This window comes from Python bivittatus, unplaced genomic scaffold (genome assembly GCF_059951505.1).
Source record: "Python bivittatus isolate LINGU-HERP-01145 unplaced genomic scaffold, Pbiv_v1 ctg000480_np1212, whole genome shotgun sequence".
Lineage (NCBI taxonomy): Eukaryota > Metazoa > Chordata > Lepidosauria > Squamata > Pythonidae > Python > Python bivittatus.
In genome coordinates, this window is record NW_028277075.1 from 28,710,505 (window position 1) to 28,729,053 (window position 18,549).

At 40.9% G+C, this 18,549-nt stretch overlaps 1 protein-coding gene across 1 annotated transcript in view; it reads right to left on the minus strand.

Moving 5' to 3' along the window:
- Positions 1-1,613: 1,613 nt before the first annotated feature.
- TTC9 (tetratricopeptide repeat domain 9) overlaps positions 1,614-18,549 on the minus strand; it is a 30,819-nt gene continuing 13,883 nt past the window's right edge. The window contains exons 2-3 of the mRNA XM_088145582.1: positions 11,151-11,333; positions 1,614-2,488 (exon numbers count right to left, since the gene is read on the minus strand). Of these exons, the coding sequence (XP_088001708.1) occupies positions 2,409-2,488; positions 11,151-11,333 (263 nt within the window). The 3' untranslated portion in view covers positions 1,614-2,408. The remainder of the gene's footprint in view (positions 2,489-11,150; positions 11,334-18,549) is intronic.

Sequence of the window (18,549 nt, forward strand, 5' to 3'; positions counted from 1 at the left end):
TGAAGGAAGGAAAATGTTCAAGCAGCCATTTAGCAACTTTTCCAGTATGTAATTCCATTTGACAATATGAACAAGTTCTGAATTCTACTTGTTGCTTCAGAGAAGGAGAAGCAGAGCCTTTTATGTATGCAAACTGCAAATTTCCAGGCCATTTCTCATGTTTAAAATTTCATAGCATTGGCAACTTTTCATCTGTCTGTGTTTCTGTCTCCAAATCTCTTCAGCCTGGCTCACGCTGCAGTTTTCAAATAGTCTTTGGCTGTTTGAAATGCCAGAATGCCAGTGCGGTAGAGGATGTCCAACAGCTTTGGGATTTTTTACCACACAATTCACAAAGCTGTAGCTCTTTTTCCAGGCCTTTGAGTTAGGGGCAAGGGCTGCAGTGGCAGGGTAAATAAGGCCATTAATGGCTCTGATTCAGATGATTCGATAACGTATTAAAACTTTGGCTAGATCATTTTAGCATGTTAGTTGCTGCGTTTTGGTGCCTTCTAGATGTGCTGGACTATTCACATCATCCTTAGCAGCTAGCTAGGGATTAGGGGATCTGAAGTCCCAGTCCAGGATTTTACTTGAAGACTGATATGTACAATATTTGAGGAAATCACTGGAAAGCATTATGGTTTTTTGTTGTTTTTTTTAAAGGTACATTTTCCAAAATCATATTAGTCAGAAACACAACATATATGAGAAAATCATGGGCTAATTCTAGATCAGGAGAGACTTGATAGTTATAAGCCTACACCTGTAATATGTAGATAAAATTATTTATTTTCCATAGCTTTGGATTAGACTTTCCCTAAAAAATCCCTGGATTTGCTTTTCCAGAAATCCTGTAAACCCATAAAGAAATGCAGCCAAGTGCCTAATGACTCACTGAGTCTGGAAATTCATATAAATTCTGTGGGATTTCATTCTAATAAAAATAAAATCCTTCACTTACCACAAATGAACTTCCAGGAGCAGGAGGGTGACCGAGACCTGCCTGAGATCACCCTCCTAATGTGGAACAAGAGCCATCCTACCAGCCTCCAAAAAAGAAGTCACCCAAAGAAGAGTTTAGAAAGGCATGACCTACAAAATGGAGGGTTTGGATTTTCTCCCATCACTAATGGGAGAAAATTATTTTGGATTTTTTTTTCCAGTTGCATTCATTCATTGACTCACTTGGAAACTCTTTGAAATGAAAATAAATGTCTTAATGTGATCTGAATGCCCAAGTCATGCAATTGCAATACAACTGAAGGATAATCACCCACTGGAGAATAATATAGCACTCCTCATCTCTCATCTAAATTTTATTGTGTGGGATTAAATGGACATGTAATTCAGTAACAGATTTGTGAAACAAGATATTCTGGGCTGAAGAGGCAGTTTAGAAGTTTTGTCATCTAAAAATGGGTTTCTGGCATTTGAATAGATCATGCCCTAAAATCCTCCTGGCTTTTGAGGGATGTTTGGACATTGCTACCTGCTCTGTCTCTATTGGATGAACCAATGAATGTCTTGACTTTGGGGATTATAGCCTGATCTCTGTCCAACCTTGGGTTAATGGTGATGAATGAAAAGAAGCAGGAAAGTACCAAGACAGGATGTAAGGATTGCAAGCTTAGTCCAGTGTACCGGTAATATTATTTAGCACTGTACAAATATTAGTTAACAAATCCTCACAACACCCCCTGTGAGGTAGGGAGACATTTTTGTCCCCACTATACAGATGGAAAAACGGAGGCACAGAAAAGTTAAGGTGTATATCAAGATGGTGGCAAGCCCATAATTCAGTGCTTCAATTTCTATAATCTGAAACTAATTATAAAATCATGCTTCCCCTTTATGTATTAGGGCCCAGCCATGCCTTCTAAGAAATAATATTGTGATTGTTGCCTGTGAAACAACATATATTTGATATTAAGTAATTGTTCCAGTTTTCATCCCCAAATAGTACAGCATCTTTTCACATTCTCATTTAGATTCTATCCCATGCCCAAACTCTAAACTTTGTTGAACATTCTGGTTTGGGTTTAGGTAAAATGTACTACAAGGGAGTCTCATTAGTATTTCTTTCTTCATTAGCTGTTGTCTTCACATCTGAAGAGAAAAGGAGGAAGGATCTCTGGAAGGCTGATGTGACCAAAGGAGCAGAATATAAGTACGAGGCAAAGTGAATCCTTCTCTATTGCTCTCTTCATCCAAATTCCCAGAGCAATTGTGCTAGAAGGACTAGAATGTTATCACTATGCCAGCAAATAGCCAAAGCTAGATCCAGGGTCTCTCCTTAGATCAAAAGTAACAGCTGGGGAGGAGAGAAAACCTGTCAAACTAATGTGAAGCCAATGGGAAGGACAATTCACCCGGTGATCATTTATGGGAGGACATGTCCATTCAGGCCCACAGAACTGGGTTTCTTCTTACAATGTTTCTTTTTCCCTCTGGGAACATCTGCTAAGCTTCATCTCTGTCAGCTGGATGTACCGTACAACATTGGTATCTGCAGGGAAAAATAATTAAAATACATCTACTTAGTATAACTTTTTTCTTGAAATCCTCAACAGCCACATTTGTAGATCATATTCTCAACTGCTAATAAAATAAGGTAGGGAAGACTATTGTAGGGGACATCAGCAACCAAACTGAGCATGTGGCTAGTTTTACAGCATTTCAACTGTTTTCTCTCATAGAACTCAAATACCAAGTCAAGATACTATGCTAAGGTCAAACCAAACAAACCCTATGATGACATTATATGAGGTATGTATCATTTCCTTGTAAGCCTCCAAGCACTGAATGTATTCCAATCAGCATAGCCTCACTCATCTCCACAACATCCCCCAGCCTGTATTGCCTACACAGGCAGTGTGTATGAGAGAACCAGAATGACTGTGCTTTATATATATGCTGAGGAAATAGTGTGATTGTAAATGCCAATGGCACCATGGAGATCAGCTGAAAATATAGGCTTTGTCTGTCTGTGGATATTAACGATGATAAGAAGCTGGCTGTTGAATTTTGCCTTCCTGGATGTACCTGATGAGCTTTTGTTAGGCCAGGTAGATTCTTCATTTGATCCAGTTGGAAGTTTAGGAACAAAGAGAGCTGCCTCAAACTGATTGAATCAACATTTGCTCAAGCTAGCCCAGCATTGTCTATACTAGGAATGGCTCTCCAGGATCTCAGACAGAGGCTTTCCCTACCCCACTTGGAATGAAGACAGAGATTACAACATTCTGCCCGCAAAACATACGTTTGGTGCACCTAATTTCCTCTGGGAGAGGGAAATGCATGACTTTGGCAACTATATGTGGGGCTCTTGGATTGTGGGGCACCAAATCTTTGCTGATAGTCCAGTCCTTGGAAAGCATGAAGTCACCTGCCCCTGATTTAGATTGGCAAGGTAAATGTGAAAATTAAGGAGATACTTAATTGCTACAATAACATTGTAGTGCCAGTCTCCTTGAATATGTATGCAGCAAAAATAGAAAAATGGTCTCGATTACTGCATCCAAGCATGAGTAAATACACTGGCTCAGAAATAATGAAATTGATACCCCAGTAGCTAACTCTTAGAAAACTCACAAGAAAAAATGGGTGTTTGAAAGAGGACTAACTTAGTTTTCAATAATAGGCAAGCAACGAACTTCCATACAGTTCATAATTTGGAGGGTCAGCACTATGTGATCCAAGAAGTGCAATGGGGGATTTCGTAAAATATCAGACATAGGGAATCTCTCACTCTCAAAATGTTTCTGGACTACAACTCCCAACAGTCCCAGTCAGCATGGACAGAACGGAAGAATGGTGGGAGTTATAGTTGAACAGTATTAGGAGGTCTATAGGTTGCCCATCCCTACCTGAGAAAAAAGATACATATTCTACATATTCAAAGTACAAGTATCTCTTGTTTTTCTCCTTTTTCTGTTTTACTGCATATATAATTTGCTGTTATGTTGTCTGCTTTTTTATATGATGTAATGAACCCTTGGACAGATCAGGAAGGTCAAAAGATCAAAAGATATATTCAATAAGGAATATAAATATAATTTGGAGAGCAGCTAGAAAGCCGCACATTTCACTCAGCTTTAATTTATCAGCTCCTTTCATAACGTTTGTACTGCTGGCTTTAAGTAATCAAAGCTGAAAAATTGAAATGCAGCTACTTTCTATATCATGCATCATATCAATCATAAAACTTCAAAGAAACCTTAACCTTCAAAATATACAATAGCTATAAATGCCATCTTTGCTATTAAGACAGTGTTCAAACCATGTAATGTGCATAATATATTCTCTGTCACTTGAATCTCCCCCTCTTGGCACAGATTTGAAACCTTGAATGTATGCCCAGTGAACATTGAGTGATAATTACCTAGACAGGCTTAGAAATCACACATACTGAATTTCTAAAATGGTGGGAGAAGAGGTGTGTGACGGGCTGGATGGGCGGGGGAGGGGGGGCTAAAGGTCCATAGATAAAATGCCAAGTAGAGATCATGCTTTGTTCTCAGCACAGTAGGAAATGGAGCCAATGACCTATGGCGTAAATTCATGCATGTGAATAATTTCTCAAATGTATTTTCTTTTCAAGATCCGGAGACAGAATAAGATTTAATCAAGGATATGTCATAATGTTTCTTAGCAAAAAAACCTCAGTCAATTTTTACTGCAGATTCTTGGGCTTGATTACTACACCAAAACTCTAGGCAAGCAGGTCTTCATGGAAACAATTTCTGCAAGTCCTTACCCAAGCCCTTTTTTCTAAACAATTGCACTAATGGAAATCTCATAAGCCAAGTGTTCTTGTTCTTATCTCTTTACACGTTAACATGATTTTCTTAAACATCCAACTGGAAGCATAGTGCTACAACTACCACCCAGTAGATGGATTCAGTCATTGTGCTAAGCCATCCATGGCTTGTTTGGGTTTGGCTTTGGCTTAACATGATGTCGTCAGCCATTGGGGTCAATTTAACCAACTATAGTTAAAATGTTCTCTGGCTTAGCATGATTATAAACACCAGAATTTTGAGAGTGGTTGGATTCAGACATTGTTCTAAGCTATACTGTTCAATCTTGGCTTCCCATGAAGTGTGAACCTATCCATGTGGCTCATTAAATCAAAGCACTATTAAACAAATGATGGCTTTTATTTCTTTTCCATTCCTTAGCATCGTATGTGATGTTTTCATTTGTTTTTTTTAAAAAAAACTATGAAATGTCTTTGTGGATGTATGACAGCTCAAGAGTCTTTGATGATCCAGGGATGTGCACTGAGAAGCCAAAAAATATATTGTAAGTATGTTGCATGGCAACAGCAAATCTAACTAATGGCAGCAACCAGGATAATTTCAAGCTATACTGCTATCCTCAGGAGGGAGGAAAGGCAGGAGGGAGGGAGGACGGACATCTTTTTTGTTGCTTGTGAGAGATGGGTGGGTTATAATCACCACTCTATTACTGTCCTCCTTGTGACCATATACTGTGAGACTAAAAGTCAGTCTAGCCTAAAGTCTTCCCTATTTCTCAAAACTTTTTGGGGTGGGTGGGTGGGAGGAATATTTGCTTAGATGTTGTTTCTCCTTGATCTCAGAGTGAGATCCATTTGTTCGCTGTAACATCTGGTTATATGGATCAGGGATGGGTCATCTGTTAGTGCCAGGGGCACACTAGACAACTTGAGAGCATATGATGGGTGCCTTCATAAAATTGTTACCATGGGAAATCAGCCTGTTCATAAAATAGTTGCCATAGGAGGCATGGTCAGTCACAGAAGTGCCATGTAATAGACTAGTCATCCAAGCAGCTCTCTGTCATCCCACTTGGACCTTTCTGGGACACAAGCTGGGGCTTTGCTTTGTAGAATAATTGCTTCCTGTTTACCTTTTAATTAAAAACTATTTTTAAAAAGTCAGGTGACTCAGACAGATGTCTGGGGGCACATTAGTGCTCATGGGCACCATACCTACATGGCCTAGGTAGCATCCTGACCTTTAATCTAGACTCTCTGTGTTCTTATTTGGCTGGAGTGGCTTCTTTGCATCACGAAAGCAGAAAAATAAAACCATAGCCACAAAGAGAAAAATAGCAACTAAGTGGAAAGACTGCTGAGAATGTTTTTCCCAATGCAGACTCCTCTCATTTGTGAAACATGCAAACTACCAAGAAATATTTCCAAGAGATGCTGCACACAGGGATGGCAATATATGGCCATATGCTGTCATATGGATTTGACCTCTCAACTAAGGAATATTCATAACACTATTATATTTCCTCAGTCTAAGCTGGTAGAAATGAGGGGATTCTCCATATGATATGGATACTTCATTTAAAAATGGGCAGTAGCTGACAAATTATGCCTTATGTGCAGGTGCACCCTGCCCTCTCAAAACTCTATCTAAAATCACGAAGGGCTTCTGCCAGTCAGCATAGACTATCAAGCAACTTAGGATCAAGCAGTTTCTTATGGGGAGAACATAGTGGTCACTTTATATGATAGACATGTTTCTCAGCAATCTTCATATTGCTCCTATTATTTGTACAGTCCAAAACCAGCTTTCTCCAATAGCAACTTCTGGTCCACTTTCTCTAAATCATCACATCTCAGAAAGTTTGGGGAGAGCAGACAGGGCACTGGACTTCTTCAATCATTTCATGCATCAGTGAAGATTAAGAATACCAACGAATCTCCCAATCTGACATCCTGGCAGTGCTTATCAGGAAGCCTAAGTATTTTCCATGGCCTCATGGAAGCCTCTTGCATCTTTCTTACTTAAAAGAGGATGCCAGTGAAGAATGATATGGTATTTGGGAAATTAAAAAATGAACCATATATCGCTTCATTATCAAAATGCTACACTCTTTCTCTTTTTCCCCCTAAGTGCTTTGAATTGCCTTCCAGGATTCCCATGATACTATTTCCCTGCTGCCTTCAAATCTTTCCTCAAGCCTTGTTTTTTGTGAAGCCTTCAGCCCATCTATTTCTCATGCCTTGTTGGAGCTGCATCTAAGCAAGCCTCGGTATCTGCAAGTGAAGCCACCTATGGTGCTTCCCTATTTACCCTTCCGTAGATTCCTTTTCCTGTGCTGTTTTCCCAGGATTACCTTGTAAGCCGGGTGGAACTGAGACTTGCCTGCTTGTCCTCTGGAAAGTCCCATGTACGCCAATTATGAAAAAGAAGAACCACCCCAACAGACCTAAGGATGAGGCTCAAGCCAATTCTTGTTTCCTTTGCTGAAGGGAGCAAAAACGATTGGCATTTTATAATAGCAAAGCCGAACTTGCCTGAACAGAGGGATCCTCACAGAACGGTTGAGGCAACATTTTCCTTAATCACATCATACATGTCTGGCCTATCCCTTCTGAACAGTCTCCTGCCCTACTACAAACTGCCTCTTCTAATAAAAGAATGGCCCAATTATCTCAGATTCCTCTCTACTTCTTTTCTGATTGAGGTTAGGGGGCAAAGGTAGAATGCAGTTCAGGCAGGTTAGTTTTCAGCATTGTAAGCTCTTGGCAGAGAAATAAAGAGCTTTAAAAGATATGCTTCACCAGCAGCAGGCTTTTAGAACAGAGGATTCTTCTGTGAAATACATTCCTGCTTGCTCAGTGAAGCAAGCTTTCACTGGTTTGTACTAATGGACTCTTATTATATCCATCAAATTCTTATGTACCCCAAGCATGTGGTCTCCCCCCACCCAAGAAAAATGCCATTATTTCACAGGCATGGGTGTGGACAAAGGAGGGTGGTGGCAGCTATCGCAAATAATTTATGTAATACTTTGAGGTTCAGTTTTGTATCAGCTTCCAAATATAATAGTTTTACTTGATTATGCCACTCTGTCCTCAAAACATAGAAATTGGTTAAATAAACAAGCAAATAAAACTCATAAATGCCACTTTGGAAGCAGCAGCCTACATTAATGGGTAGGTTACATGTTGCAGATGAGCTTGTCAAAGATGGATTTCAACAATTCACCTGAGTGAGAGCAAGACAGAGGAAAGATCAATAGAACTTGGCAGATGTCTTACTGTAGGGAGTTTTGGAGATGATCTTGGAGAAACTATTGAGAGATGGTTACAACAAAAATATGTGCAAAAGCATGCACTAAGCCCGAGAAAAGCATGAAGAAGAAACCCAGATTAACTCCTCCCTGACTCCCTGGGGTATAAGAGGGAGGGAAGGGAAAACACAGTCAGGTCTGGAAGATTATGTTAGTATAATCTATTTCAGTAAAATATAGTTCTAGTCATCTTTGAAATCTGTTTCCTGATCTGGTAACCTCGAAGGGCTGACACTTACTCTGACAAAGCCATATGCCCCTCTGAGAGGAAAACACCCCCAGGGCCCGGCCAGGGCCTTATTTAGAGCAGGTATCAGGTTGTAAAAACTTACAGCTGAGTCAGGAACAGCAGTGACAGCTAGCTGCCAGTGCAGTGAACTCCTGAGAAGGTTGGTTTTGAATTCAACTGAGGACTTTGGAGTTCTGTGGGAATGAATGGATTTGGTGATAGGAGGTGTGAGCTTTATTGAGGAGTCTCAAACTCTAATTACCTTTAGGAACCTTTGGGTCTAACCCTCTTCCTCTGGACGGCCTACAAGGTGATTTTCATCAGATTTGGGTCCTATGGAATCTCTAAGGCAAACTCCCACTGTATTGTGCCACCAAGGTAAGGGGTTCCCTTCTGCATCAGGACTGCCATCCTGGTCATGGAGTAGAGCTGAGTGCAGACGTTTTCTCATTTGCTCTTGTTCTGGTAAGTACACTAGGGGGAGCCTGGGTTATACTGCATAATGAGATAACCCTGTAAAAATATAGTAACAGCCCCAGCTGCCATCTGATCACGGTGTCCTGCCACTGCCAGTTTGTTCTGATGGGTGCTACCCTGCTTCCTTCAGCTCTGCATGTGGTAGCAGAGAGTAGAGTATGCGCAGCAAGCAATGACTTATATGCATACATGGGATATCAAGTCCAATCATTAAATTACTCCTGAATTTTTCCTGAAAAATATTTAGCAACCACCTTCACTTCTGATATGTATCTAAAAAACAGGTAAGGGATCAAGAGGCTTAGAATGATCTCCTCCTCTCTCATCTGCTTGTGTATCTACCCCTTCTCTATCATTTAAGAGATACTTACTCCAGTCCCTAAACTCAGATGAAGTCAAGCACTGAAATGTGTAAAAGTAAAAAATGGTGGCAAAATATGCAATGGCTGGTAATACTGGTGAGTACCTGAACTTTCCTTGGAGCTTGGGGGGGGGGGATGAAAATAATTTAGTACTCCCTTCTAATTAGTTTTCATTTGGATGAAGTCAGACATTTCCTGTAGTTAAGTGAGATGCAGAGTAGATATGACAGCCTCTAATCTAAGCAGGCTGACTGAAAGGGTATATAAACATATCTGCAGAGCAAATACAGGGTATGCAGCTGTCTGAGCCGAATGAAAAGTGCTCCAGGCAGCATCATGCCAAACATGACAGATGGAAGCAGAGTGTCTCATGGGATATGAAGAGGAGAGTGCAAGGCAAATGTCCAGCTTGCCCTATGGGTGACAAAGAGTGGTTTGTTTGTACCGTACATATCTTGCTGGAGAGGACCTTGACCTTCAACCAACTTTATATTAATCCCAGTCCATGGAGCCTTATGAGCAAATCATTCCCAACTCATTAGCTAAGTCTTTGTTGATGCCATTTTGACAGCCATGACAACTTGCTAAGAAGTGGGAGAAATCTGAATGAAATCTGACATTCAGGTCTTCTCCCCAAGAAATGATTGGCATTCTCCAAATGCACATCACTACCAATAAGGTTTTAGGTACAGCAAAGACATCCTGCACAATCCTTAGCACCAGAAGCTGGAATGAGATGAAGTATAAAATCTATTCAAATCTGTCTTTATTCCTCTAGTTTTTGAACTTAAGAGCTAGCCTCTTGTATTTCTGTGCCATGCCCTTGACTCCCATTTGACAAATGAATAGAATTCCATCTCTCCCCCACAGCACACACAACAACCCATTGACCCAAGTGGGAGGAACAGGAAAGAGAAAAACAGTTTGATTACCACTGCTCCACATCTTTCCTTTCTTCTTCAAAACAGACATCAGACAGGTTTCATTTCTGAATACAAAAACCACCGACCCACAACAACCCACCAGAATTTCAGTGGTCAGTTCAGACTGACTTCAAGGAAAGACCTTCCCACTTCAATAGTAAGGACAAGCAGGAGAGCAGTCTTGGCACCCACTTCCCAAGCTTTGGAATCCTCCTTTCTCCAGAGGATCACCTAAAGTTCCTTCTTCTGAAGTAATGAATAACTCTCACTTTGATGGAAATTTAGTGACTGGAGCATTTTTCAAAATGTGGACATACATATGCGTACATACGTATAGACTCACATATAATATTTCTATGCACCATTTTCGCTTTTACAGTTCTCAAGTAACCAGACTGAAAAGATCTTCTGAGGGCTTTAAAGAATGGGCGGAAGATCTTTTCTCTGTTCTGAACTACATTCCCCAATGATAATCTTTCAGGGGCCACATTGTGGTAGCAGGTGAGGTCAATTTCTCTCTCCCTCTGTCTCTTTCTCCCCTTCCACTTGTCCTTATTCTCTCTTTTACTATTGGTCTTATTTCTCCTTCCTTCTTCCTGTCTACCCAATGGATTGCTAGGAGAAAGATAACGCTTTGCATAGATTTGAACTGATAACTTGCAGAAGGCTTTTGAAATTAAGGTGTGGGGTACAGGCTAATGAGCCTTGCTTTAAAAAATGAGTGACTCCCAAAGTGCAATTACTTAGGTCTAGATTTTTGTTTCTCAGATTCAAAGTACTTCAAGGAGCAGGATGGGACCTATGAATGATGGCTCAAACTGCTGTTCCTTCTTTTTCTGTGCCAAGATCATCATGATGTTGCATGTTTCCCTGACTCTACCAGTAGCAACCATAGATAACTTGCAGAGAAACACAGGATTGCAGTTCTGAGTAATTGCACTTTTCATATATAGTTCAATGGATGACAAATGTGAGAAGAAGAGCAGAAAAATCTACTGGAGTGAAGACGGGGGAGTTTGTTCTGAACAAAATACATTTTTAGAAAGGAGGAGGAAACCAATGCACATGAGAAGAGGGTAACAGCAGATGATCTCTTGCCAGTACCTGTTGGCTGTCGAGACCTTGCTTCTTTCAAATAGTAAAGGGCCTTGTTGTAGTCTCCAAGGTGATAGAATGCTACTCCTGACCGGTAGAGTGCCTTGAAGTTTTCTCCTTCTTTCTTCAGTACTTTCAGGCAATATTCTTTGACCCGCTCATAATTCACCAGCTCCGCTTGAAGTAGGCAGGCTACAAGAGAAAGGGAACAGCAGCTACTACAGTGTAAGACTGTTTTAGAAAACCACTCTTTCAAGACCAACATGGAAAGGATGCGAGTTAGATGAAAAGGTGACAACCCAGGAAATGGTATCCTGATGTATGGTCACTTACAGTATAGACCATTTCTGCTGAGATTAGAGATTGGAAAACAGGATCTGTTTTCCGGTCTCTAATCTCTGCAGAAATTGTCTATACTGTCATTAGAAATGGACATAAAGGTGGCATGGATGGATGAGTTTTTATTTATTTAATTTACAGACGAGCCAGGAATTCCTTGTGTGCCAGGAACAAAAATTGTAAAACCAGGCAAATGGATTTACACTAAGTATGGGAAAATAATACAAACACAATGCTGAACCGTATCGGGCAGTTTAAAAGAATATTAAAAGGAGAAGAGTTTTTATGAAAAAATATATGCACACTTGAACTGCAAGGCTACTGAACATGAAGTCGTGTATTATACCCAAACCTACTACAGCGTTCTCTCTTTTGATTATATACTTTTAACTCTCTGGCTCAAAAACACTTGCGCTTTATTCTCTTACTCAAACCTATTCACAACAAACCGTTTCCATCTTCTGTTACAATCTGAAGAAATGCTCAGTAGTCAATATCCACACAAGGTGTAAGTAAGACGCTTGTTCACACTGTAGCTGCGAGCGTATATTGAAACACGAAATGTTGCATGACTGCCCAACTAAGCAGTCCTGCTGTAGTTATAATGTAGTTACGTAGTGCTTTGGATTGTTTAAAATACCTTATAACGACGTCAGTATCTTTTCTATATTGCAAATGAAAGACGAAGACTAATTTACTTAAAGACATTGAGTAAAAACATGGGACAAAACGTACTGGACCCTCCCAGATCAGCCCGTTTGTCACTAAGGGATATATAACACCCCCTGAAGATGCAAACTCACTGTACAGGCACTGTGGTTATTTCAGAGCAGAATACCATTTACAGGTTCAGGGGAGTGACTCACTTGCAGGACTGTGGTTGTGTGCAAAAAATTTCCTTTTGTTTGCATCATGTCCCGGTTTCTTCACTTTACAGAATGATAAGAAGACCGAAAAGAGCTGCTGTCAGCAATGGGCTCCACAGACAAAAATCTGGCAGACAGCTTTTTTATGTTCTTTCTTGTCATGTGTTTGGCAAGAGACTCAGCTTTTCCTTATCATGCCTTTTTTTTCTTTCACAAAAACTCTATACAAATTGTACCTTCCTTCAACTGAAGCCACGCAATCACATCCATTTTGCAGATCTGCGCACGCACAGGCATATGTACATAGTTATTAGACTCCCTGTCCTGTGAACTCTGAAAAATCTCCATGTCTGTATTTTTTGTCAGATAGAGCAAACATAGGAAGAACAGGCTCGTTCTGGACTTCTCTCTGCATATTTTTACATTGTGTCATTTCCAATAGAGACTTTTTTTTTCTCTTCACAGTGGTGCCACTGACATAAGGGCCATAGAATTGATTAGTTCCCCACCAGACAAAGGATCCCTGCTCCCACTTTTTCTCAGGCCAGATTGTCTTTTCCAAGGTGGAAAAAATCCTGACCTTGAAAGGGAGGGAGAGCAGAAGAAGCCATGGATTTGAAGAATCTGCCCCCCCCCATAACATCATTATTTGAGGGACCATATCTTCCCGATTACATCTGCTCATTCCATCAGGTCTGGCAGAAGAAGTAGGTTGCAGGTTCCATCTCCTAAGGAATTACATCTGGTGGGACCCAGGAGACAGTCCTTTTCTGCCAAGGCACCTGCACTGTGGAATATCAGCCCCCCAGCCCAAGGTGTGCTTGGCCTCATCTCTGCCAACCTTCCAGAAGTTCCTCAAAACCTGGTTGTGTCAACAGGCCTGGGGGTCACAAGGGAATGGTGATCTGATGAGGTGGCTCCCTTGTTCGTATCTGATGCTCTCTCTCAGCCTTTTAATATTAATTTTTGTACTTGTTGAATGTTTTTTTAAATTGTTTTTTATGGTTGGTTTGTACAACACCCAGAGTCACGTTTTGTGCGATGGGGAGGGCATAGAAATATGATAAATAAATATAAATAAATAAATAAAATAACTTCTAGTTGGCCAAAAAACCCAAGGCTTTTCCTGCATTTTTGTCCTGCTGATCTGCAAGATTGTTGAGGACACTGAGGGTCCTTCGACACTGGAGCATTCTAACTTGGGCATCAGATTGCCCTGCCAATTTATAAAATGCTTGATGTTTGCATCTGTATACAAATTAAGCACAAGGGAGTTTCTTCCTGCAGATTTAGAATTTTAAAGACATAAAGTACATATAACGTAATTGGGGAAATAACAGAGAAAACAAACCAGGTTCTGTATGATGGTCTTACAGTGACCATTTTTAGGGGTAGCCAGTTGAACAGGCCCATCTCTCTCTCTCTCTCTCTCTGCAATGGCTAGATGAAGTAACAGCAGACCTCTCAGTGGAACTTCTGGAATGGAACTTATCTCCATTCACCCATTGATCAAGTGTAGCCAGACATGCTCTAGATCCTTTTCAGATGGGGGGTATATGCCTAGGAATATTTTCCTCCACTGTTTTGTTCCAGGAGATTCAGAATTGCAAAACCAAATGTGATAAACACATATACCCTCAATACGTTCACAGAACCCTGCAAGTCAGACCAAGGGCTGTCTGGTCCAGCACCCTACTTCCTATAAACAGTCCTCCCCATGTATCTAAATTGATCCTCTAGCAATTTGTGGTCCAAATCATGCTTCCACTGATTCTGGCATAATATTGATCAGTGATTGTCAGTCATTGACTACATTCTGGCACATCCCCATTGAAGCAGTTGCTCAAGTTGGCCTTGGCAAATTCAAGTCTTGTTGATTTCATGAATTGTAGATACAATGGGCTTTAGCTGGATTGGATCCATAGGTGCTGTTGCTATGAGCATCCGTGGAAACCCGTATCAACTGTGCAGTGAAAGAGAGGCACAATTTTATGGCTGATGCTGTTATGCAGCAAGAGGAAGTGATTGCTGCTTACAGTACTTTCTGCTTCAGATGGTACCTTCAGATGGGGGTGGGGATTGAGAAAGAAGTGTGAGCTAAAAGAAAGGGCAAATGCCTGAGTGCTGCAGCAAAATCCCTTCAATCAGTGGCCCAGGTCACCTGAGTTCTGTTCTGAAGAACAAAGAGTCATAGCCTGATTCTACATGTACTTGTCACATGTGATGGAAATTTGTCACACATCACAAAGAGCACTAATGGGGATTTGTTCTCAGTGCAAACAGCAGCCTAAAGCAGCAGATTTTCATCAGGATGGCTGGAGAGTGGGAAAAGATTAAATCCTCCTCCTTGACAATGCAGCCTCACCAATGATATCCCAAACAAATACAAATCTGCAGACTGGTATTTCCATTCAAAACAATACATCTTAAATGCACAGAGGCATAGAACATAATGTCTGTCTTGGTCCTGAATTTATCCTCTTCCTCCCAAAGAGAGAGCAGAAGCAGGGTCAGTAGAGATGACCCAGTCCAAAGGGAAATTTACCAAGAAATGGTTGTCCAAAGTTCACATTCTCCTTTTGCTCACATCACCTCCTTTGCTTTCAAGTTAATACAGCCAATCATGTACACCCCCTCCCAGTCAATAGGGCTGGGAGCTCCTCTCTGGGCAAATATAGCTTTAGAGCAGTGTTTCTCAACCTTGGCAACTTTATGATGTGTGGACTTCAACTCCCAGAATTCCCCAGCCAGCATGCCAGCTGGGGAATTCTGGGAGTTGAAGTCCACACAGCTAAAAGTTGCTGAGGTTGAGAAACACTGCTTTAGAGAGGAGCGGATATAATGGGGCAGGGGTGGAGGAAAGAGATTTCAACCTATAAAAATAGCTGCTGTCAGCATTGGAAAATTTACCCATTGACTTCAAAAGCAATACCCCCTCTCTTTTTAAAATTCAGCTATATTCCCTCCTGTCCCTGCTTTTAATGGAGCTTGAAATGAAGGCATCCATTTCTTTCTGCCTTCCACCCCCTCTTCTCTTCCTGTCTCCACATTTTCTTCTTGTTAAGGTGTGAATCTGAAGCTAAAATCCTTGACAGCCTTGAGACTGCAGTTCTATATTTATGTGCAAATAACAGGTACAGCTGTAATAACAGCTGCCCTTTGCCCAAGAGTTTTGCCCAGTGCAGTTGGGGAGCAACCTCTTTGCATAAGGTGGCGTCAGAAGGATGCGTAACAGTAGCATACAGAGACAAATTACTGAAAGCGTGAAGAGGAAAAGACCACAAAGGCATCTGCAGGTTTAACATTAACTGGCTCACAAGAAGCTGCCTTATTCTGAATCAGAACATTGATGTGCCTAGCACAGAATTATCTCTTCACTCCCTGGTAGGAGGAGAGTATTTGTCCATGCAGTTCCTCTGAGTCCAGCCAGACTCAATGGCATCTAATGCCACAGCAGTTCTGCAAGATTTCAGACAGAAGCCTTTCTCAGCATTACTTGGAGGCTATAAGAAATTGAATATGGACCCATTTGTAAACAAAGCACATGATCAAGCACTGAGTTACATGTTTCCTTTAGAGATTGGTTATCATTCTGATTAATCATTTAATCCCAGCAACTTCATCAGATCTTTCTTCATGAAGTCATGAAAATTACCCCCACTTTGTCACCATGTCAGAAGCATGTTGAGCCACGTAATGATTTTCAGTCTCGGTGTGAGCAGTCTGCCATTCATTTCTCAAGCAAACCAATTCTTCAGGTGTAGCAATATGAATACTGTCTTGATGGTCCAACTTTTATGCAAGGAAGCTTCATGTATTCATATGAAAACTGTGTCACTTCCTGCTATGCTTTATGTGTCCTTTCTTGTACAATTACTAGCATGCTTCTAAGCATTCACTGAAAATATCCTTTCCACTACTGCTCCCACCCAAAAATTACTAACAGTGGAAATGACTTCACTGCATCTGTCTGTGAAGAAGGGCCCCGCCTCTACAAGTTTACACACAAAGATTTTTCCACAGCCACCCTCCATGATCTTATTTAGGGAGGAAATCTAGGTTTAAGACCAGAATTCCATTAAATGTTATGCAGAGCATAAATCCATCAAGTTTCTGAAGTCTACTATAGCTTTCTTCTCCAAGAGATAATATAGCACAATTAAGGTTTAAATTTAATAAGTCAAATTGCTTCATTTGACAAATTGCAGAAAATTACTTGTACTTGTTTCTTATACTTTTATTCATTTAAGACTGATCTTTCCTGGATTGTGAAGCAAACTTGGGCTTGGATAGTACTTGGATGGAAAGGAATACCACAGCTAGACTGGGAAGCATTTTAAAAAAATCCCAGAGGAAGGCGAACAGTTTTCTTACAATATCAATAAAATTACCTGACTGTGTCAGCAGCTGAAATGTATGTATGTATGTATTTAGGGTATTGCTGTCAGGGTTGACCACAGAAAATGATACAAAAAGAGTAGTCAATGGCTAGACATTTCTCTGTATTCATGGACAAATATCGCTTTGATGAATGTCTTCTGCATCTGGCATCTAGCCAATCTTATCTTCCTCTGCTTTGTGATCAGAGATCCTTTCTTCTTTCTTTTGGTTGTTGCTGCTGTTGTTGTTGAATGAGTGGTTAAAAGCCCTGGAGGGTTTCCTCTTTTGTCTACCTATCTTTTCTTTTTAATTTCCCCAGTAATCTTTGACCGAGCTTTTACCTTCCAAAAGCAATATGAATGCTCCGAACCTCCAGGAGCTCTTCCTTTTCATTCTTGAATTATGTTTATCTCCTTTGTGAGTCATTCACTAACTGGGAAAGCTTATTCTGTGGCTTCCCCTTCTGCTCCTTCCCTATTGCTCTTTCTTAGCAAGCATCACTGCAGACCTTCCTGCCTTTCATGTGCTCTCATTTCTTCCCAGCAGAAACTGACCCTGCTGGCAAAGGGGGTTCTCTCCAGAGGCACTTCTGCACTTCCTGAATGTGCTCTGGGAGGCTGGGGGGATTCTCCAGAGCAGATCTGAAGGAGCACATGGTGGGCCAAGGGTGGAAGTTCTTATGGGGTAGAAATGAGTGAGATTAATTACTGATGATGTTCACTAACTTTCACTATGAATCTCAGTTTATAAAGTAGATTTCTTCTATCTACCTTTGTCACATGTTTCAAACTATGCTTTTATTAAGCATTTAAAAAAAAGATTGGCTTTTTTTCTAACGGAACAAAACCTTAAAGTAAAACAAAAAGGCAGTATAATCTGTTTCAAAAAATAGCAAGATAATGCATAACATAATTCTTAAATGATACTCTTAGAGTTCTGTGAAGAGATTTCCAAATGTGACACACAACTAAACAAAAAGTTATACCACTCACAACTAACGTATTTTAAAAAGTGACTGTTGTTTGTTGCAATAAGTTGTCCACATCTTGCAAAAATTAACTATAATCCCAAGAAAGTATGTCCAAGGCCAGCCAACATAGGAAATTAATCTTGCAGGTCTGATCTGCAGGTCTGATCATGCCCTCATTGCAGTAGTCAATTCAAGAAGCAATGAGGGCATGAGTATTTGTTGCCAGGTGTTGCACTCCAGGAAAAACTACAGCTGGTTCACAAGCTGAAGCTGGCAAAATCTTTCCTAGCCATAACTCTTACCTGCATATCTAAACAGTAACTGTGAATCTAAGAGGACCCCCAAGGTGGGCCTGCTCCTTCAAGAGGAGAGTTTTTAATCCAGAATTATCACTGGGAGAGGCAAAGTTTGCCCAGAAACCACCTCCTTGCAGAGACTCAATTTCAGCTTATTTCTTTTCACCACAGCTCAAACCAACTGATGACCTTCCCAGTAGTTTTGTATAGATGTTAAATAGCAGGGGAGATAGAGATGAACCCTACAGCATCTGTTTGGATGACCTCTCCACCCCTATCACTGCCAAGGGGCACTGCCTACTCAGGAAGTAATAGAACAACTTCAGAACAGTGTCCCCAACTCTCTGCCCTTGCAGGCAGAAGGATACCATGGTGGTGGTGGCAGAAGCCACCAAGAGGTCTAAAAAGATGAGAAGGGATGTATTCCCTCACCCAGATCCCAATCTTGGTCACCCACTAGTTGACCACTACACTTTCCATCCCAGACTGGGCCCAAATCCTGATTCAGATCATCTGCTTCCTCTAAGGTGGCCTTAGAGTTCCATCACTCTCTGAAA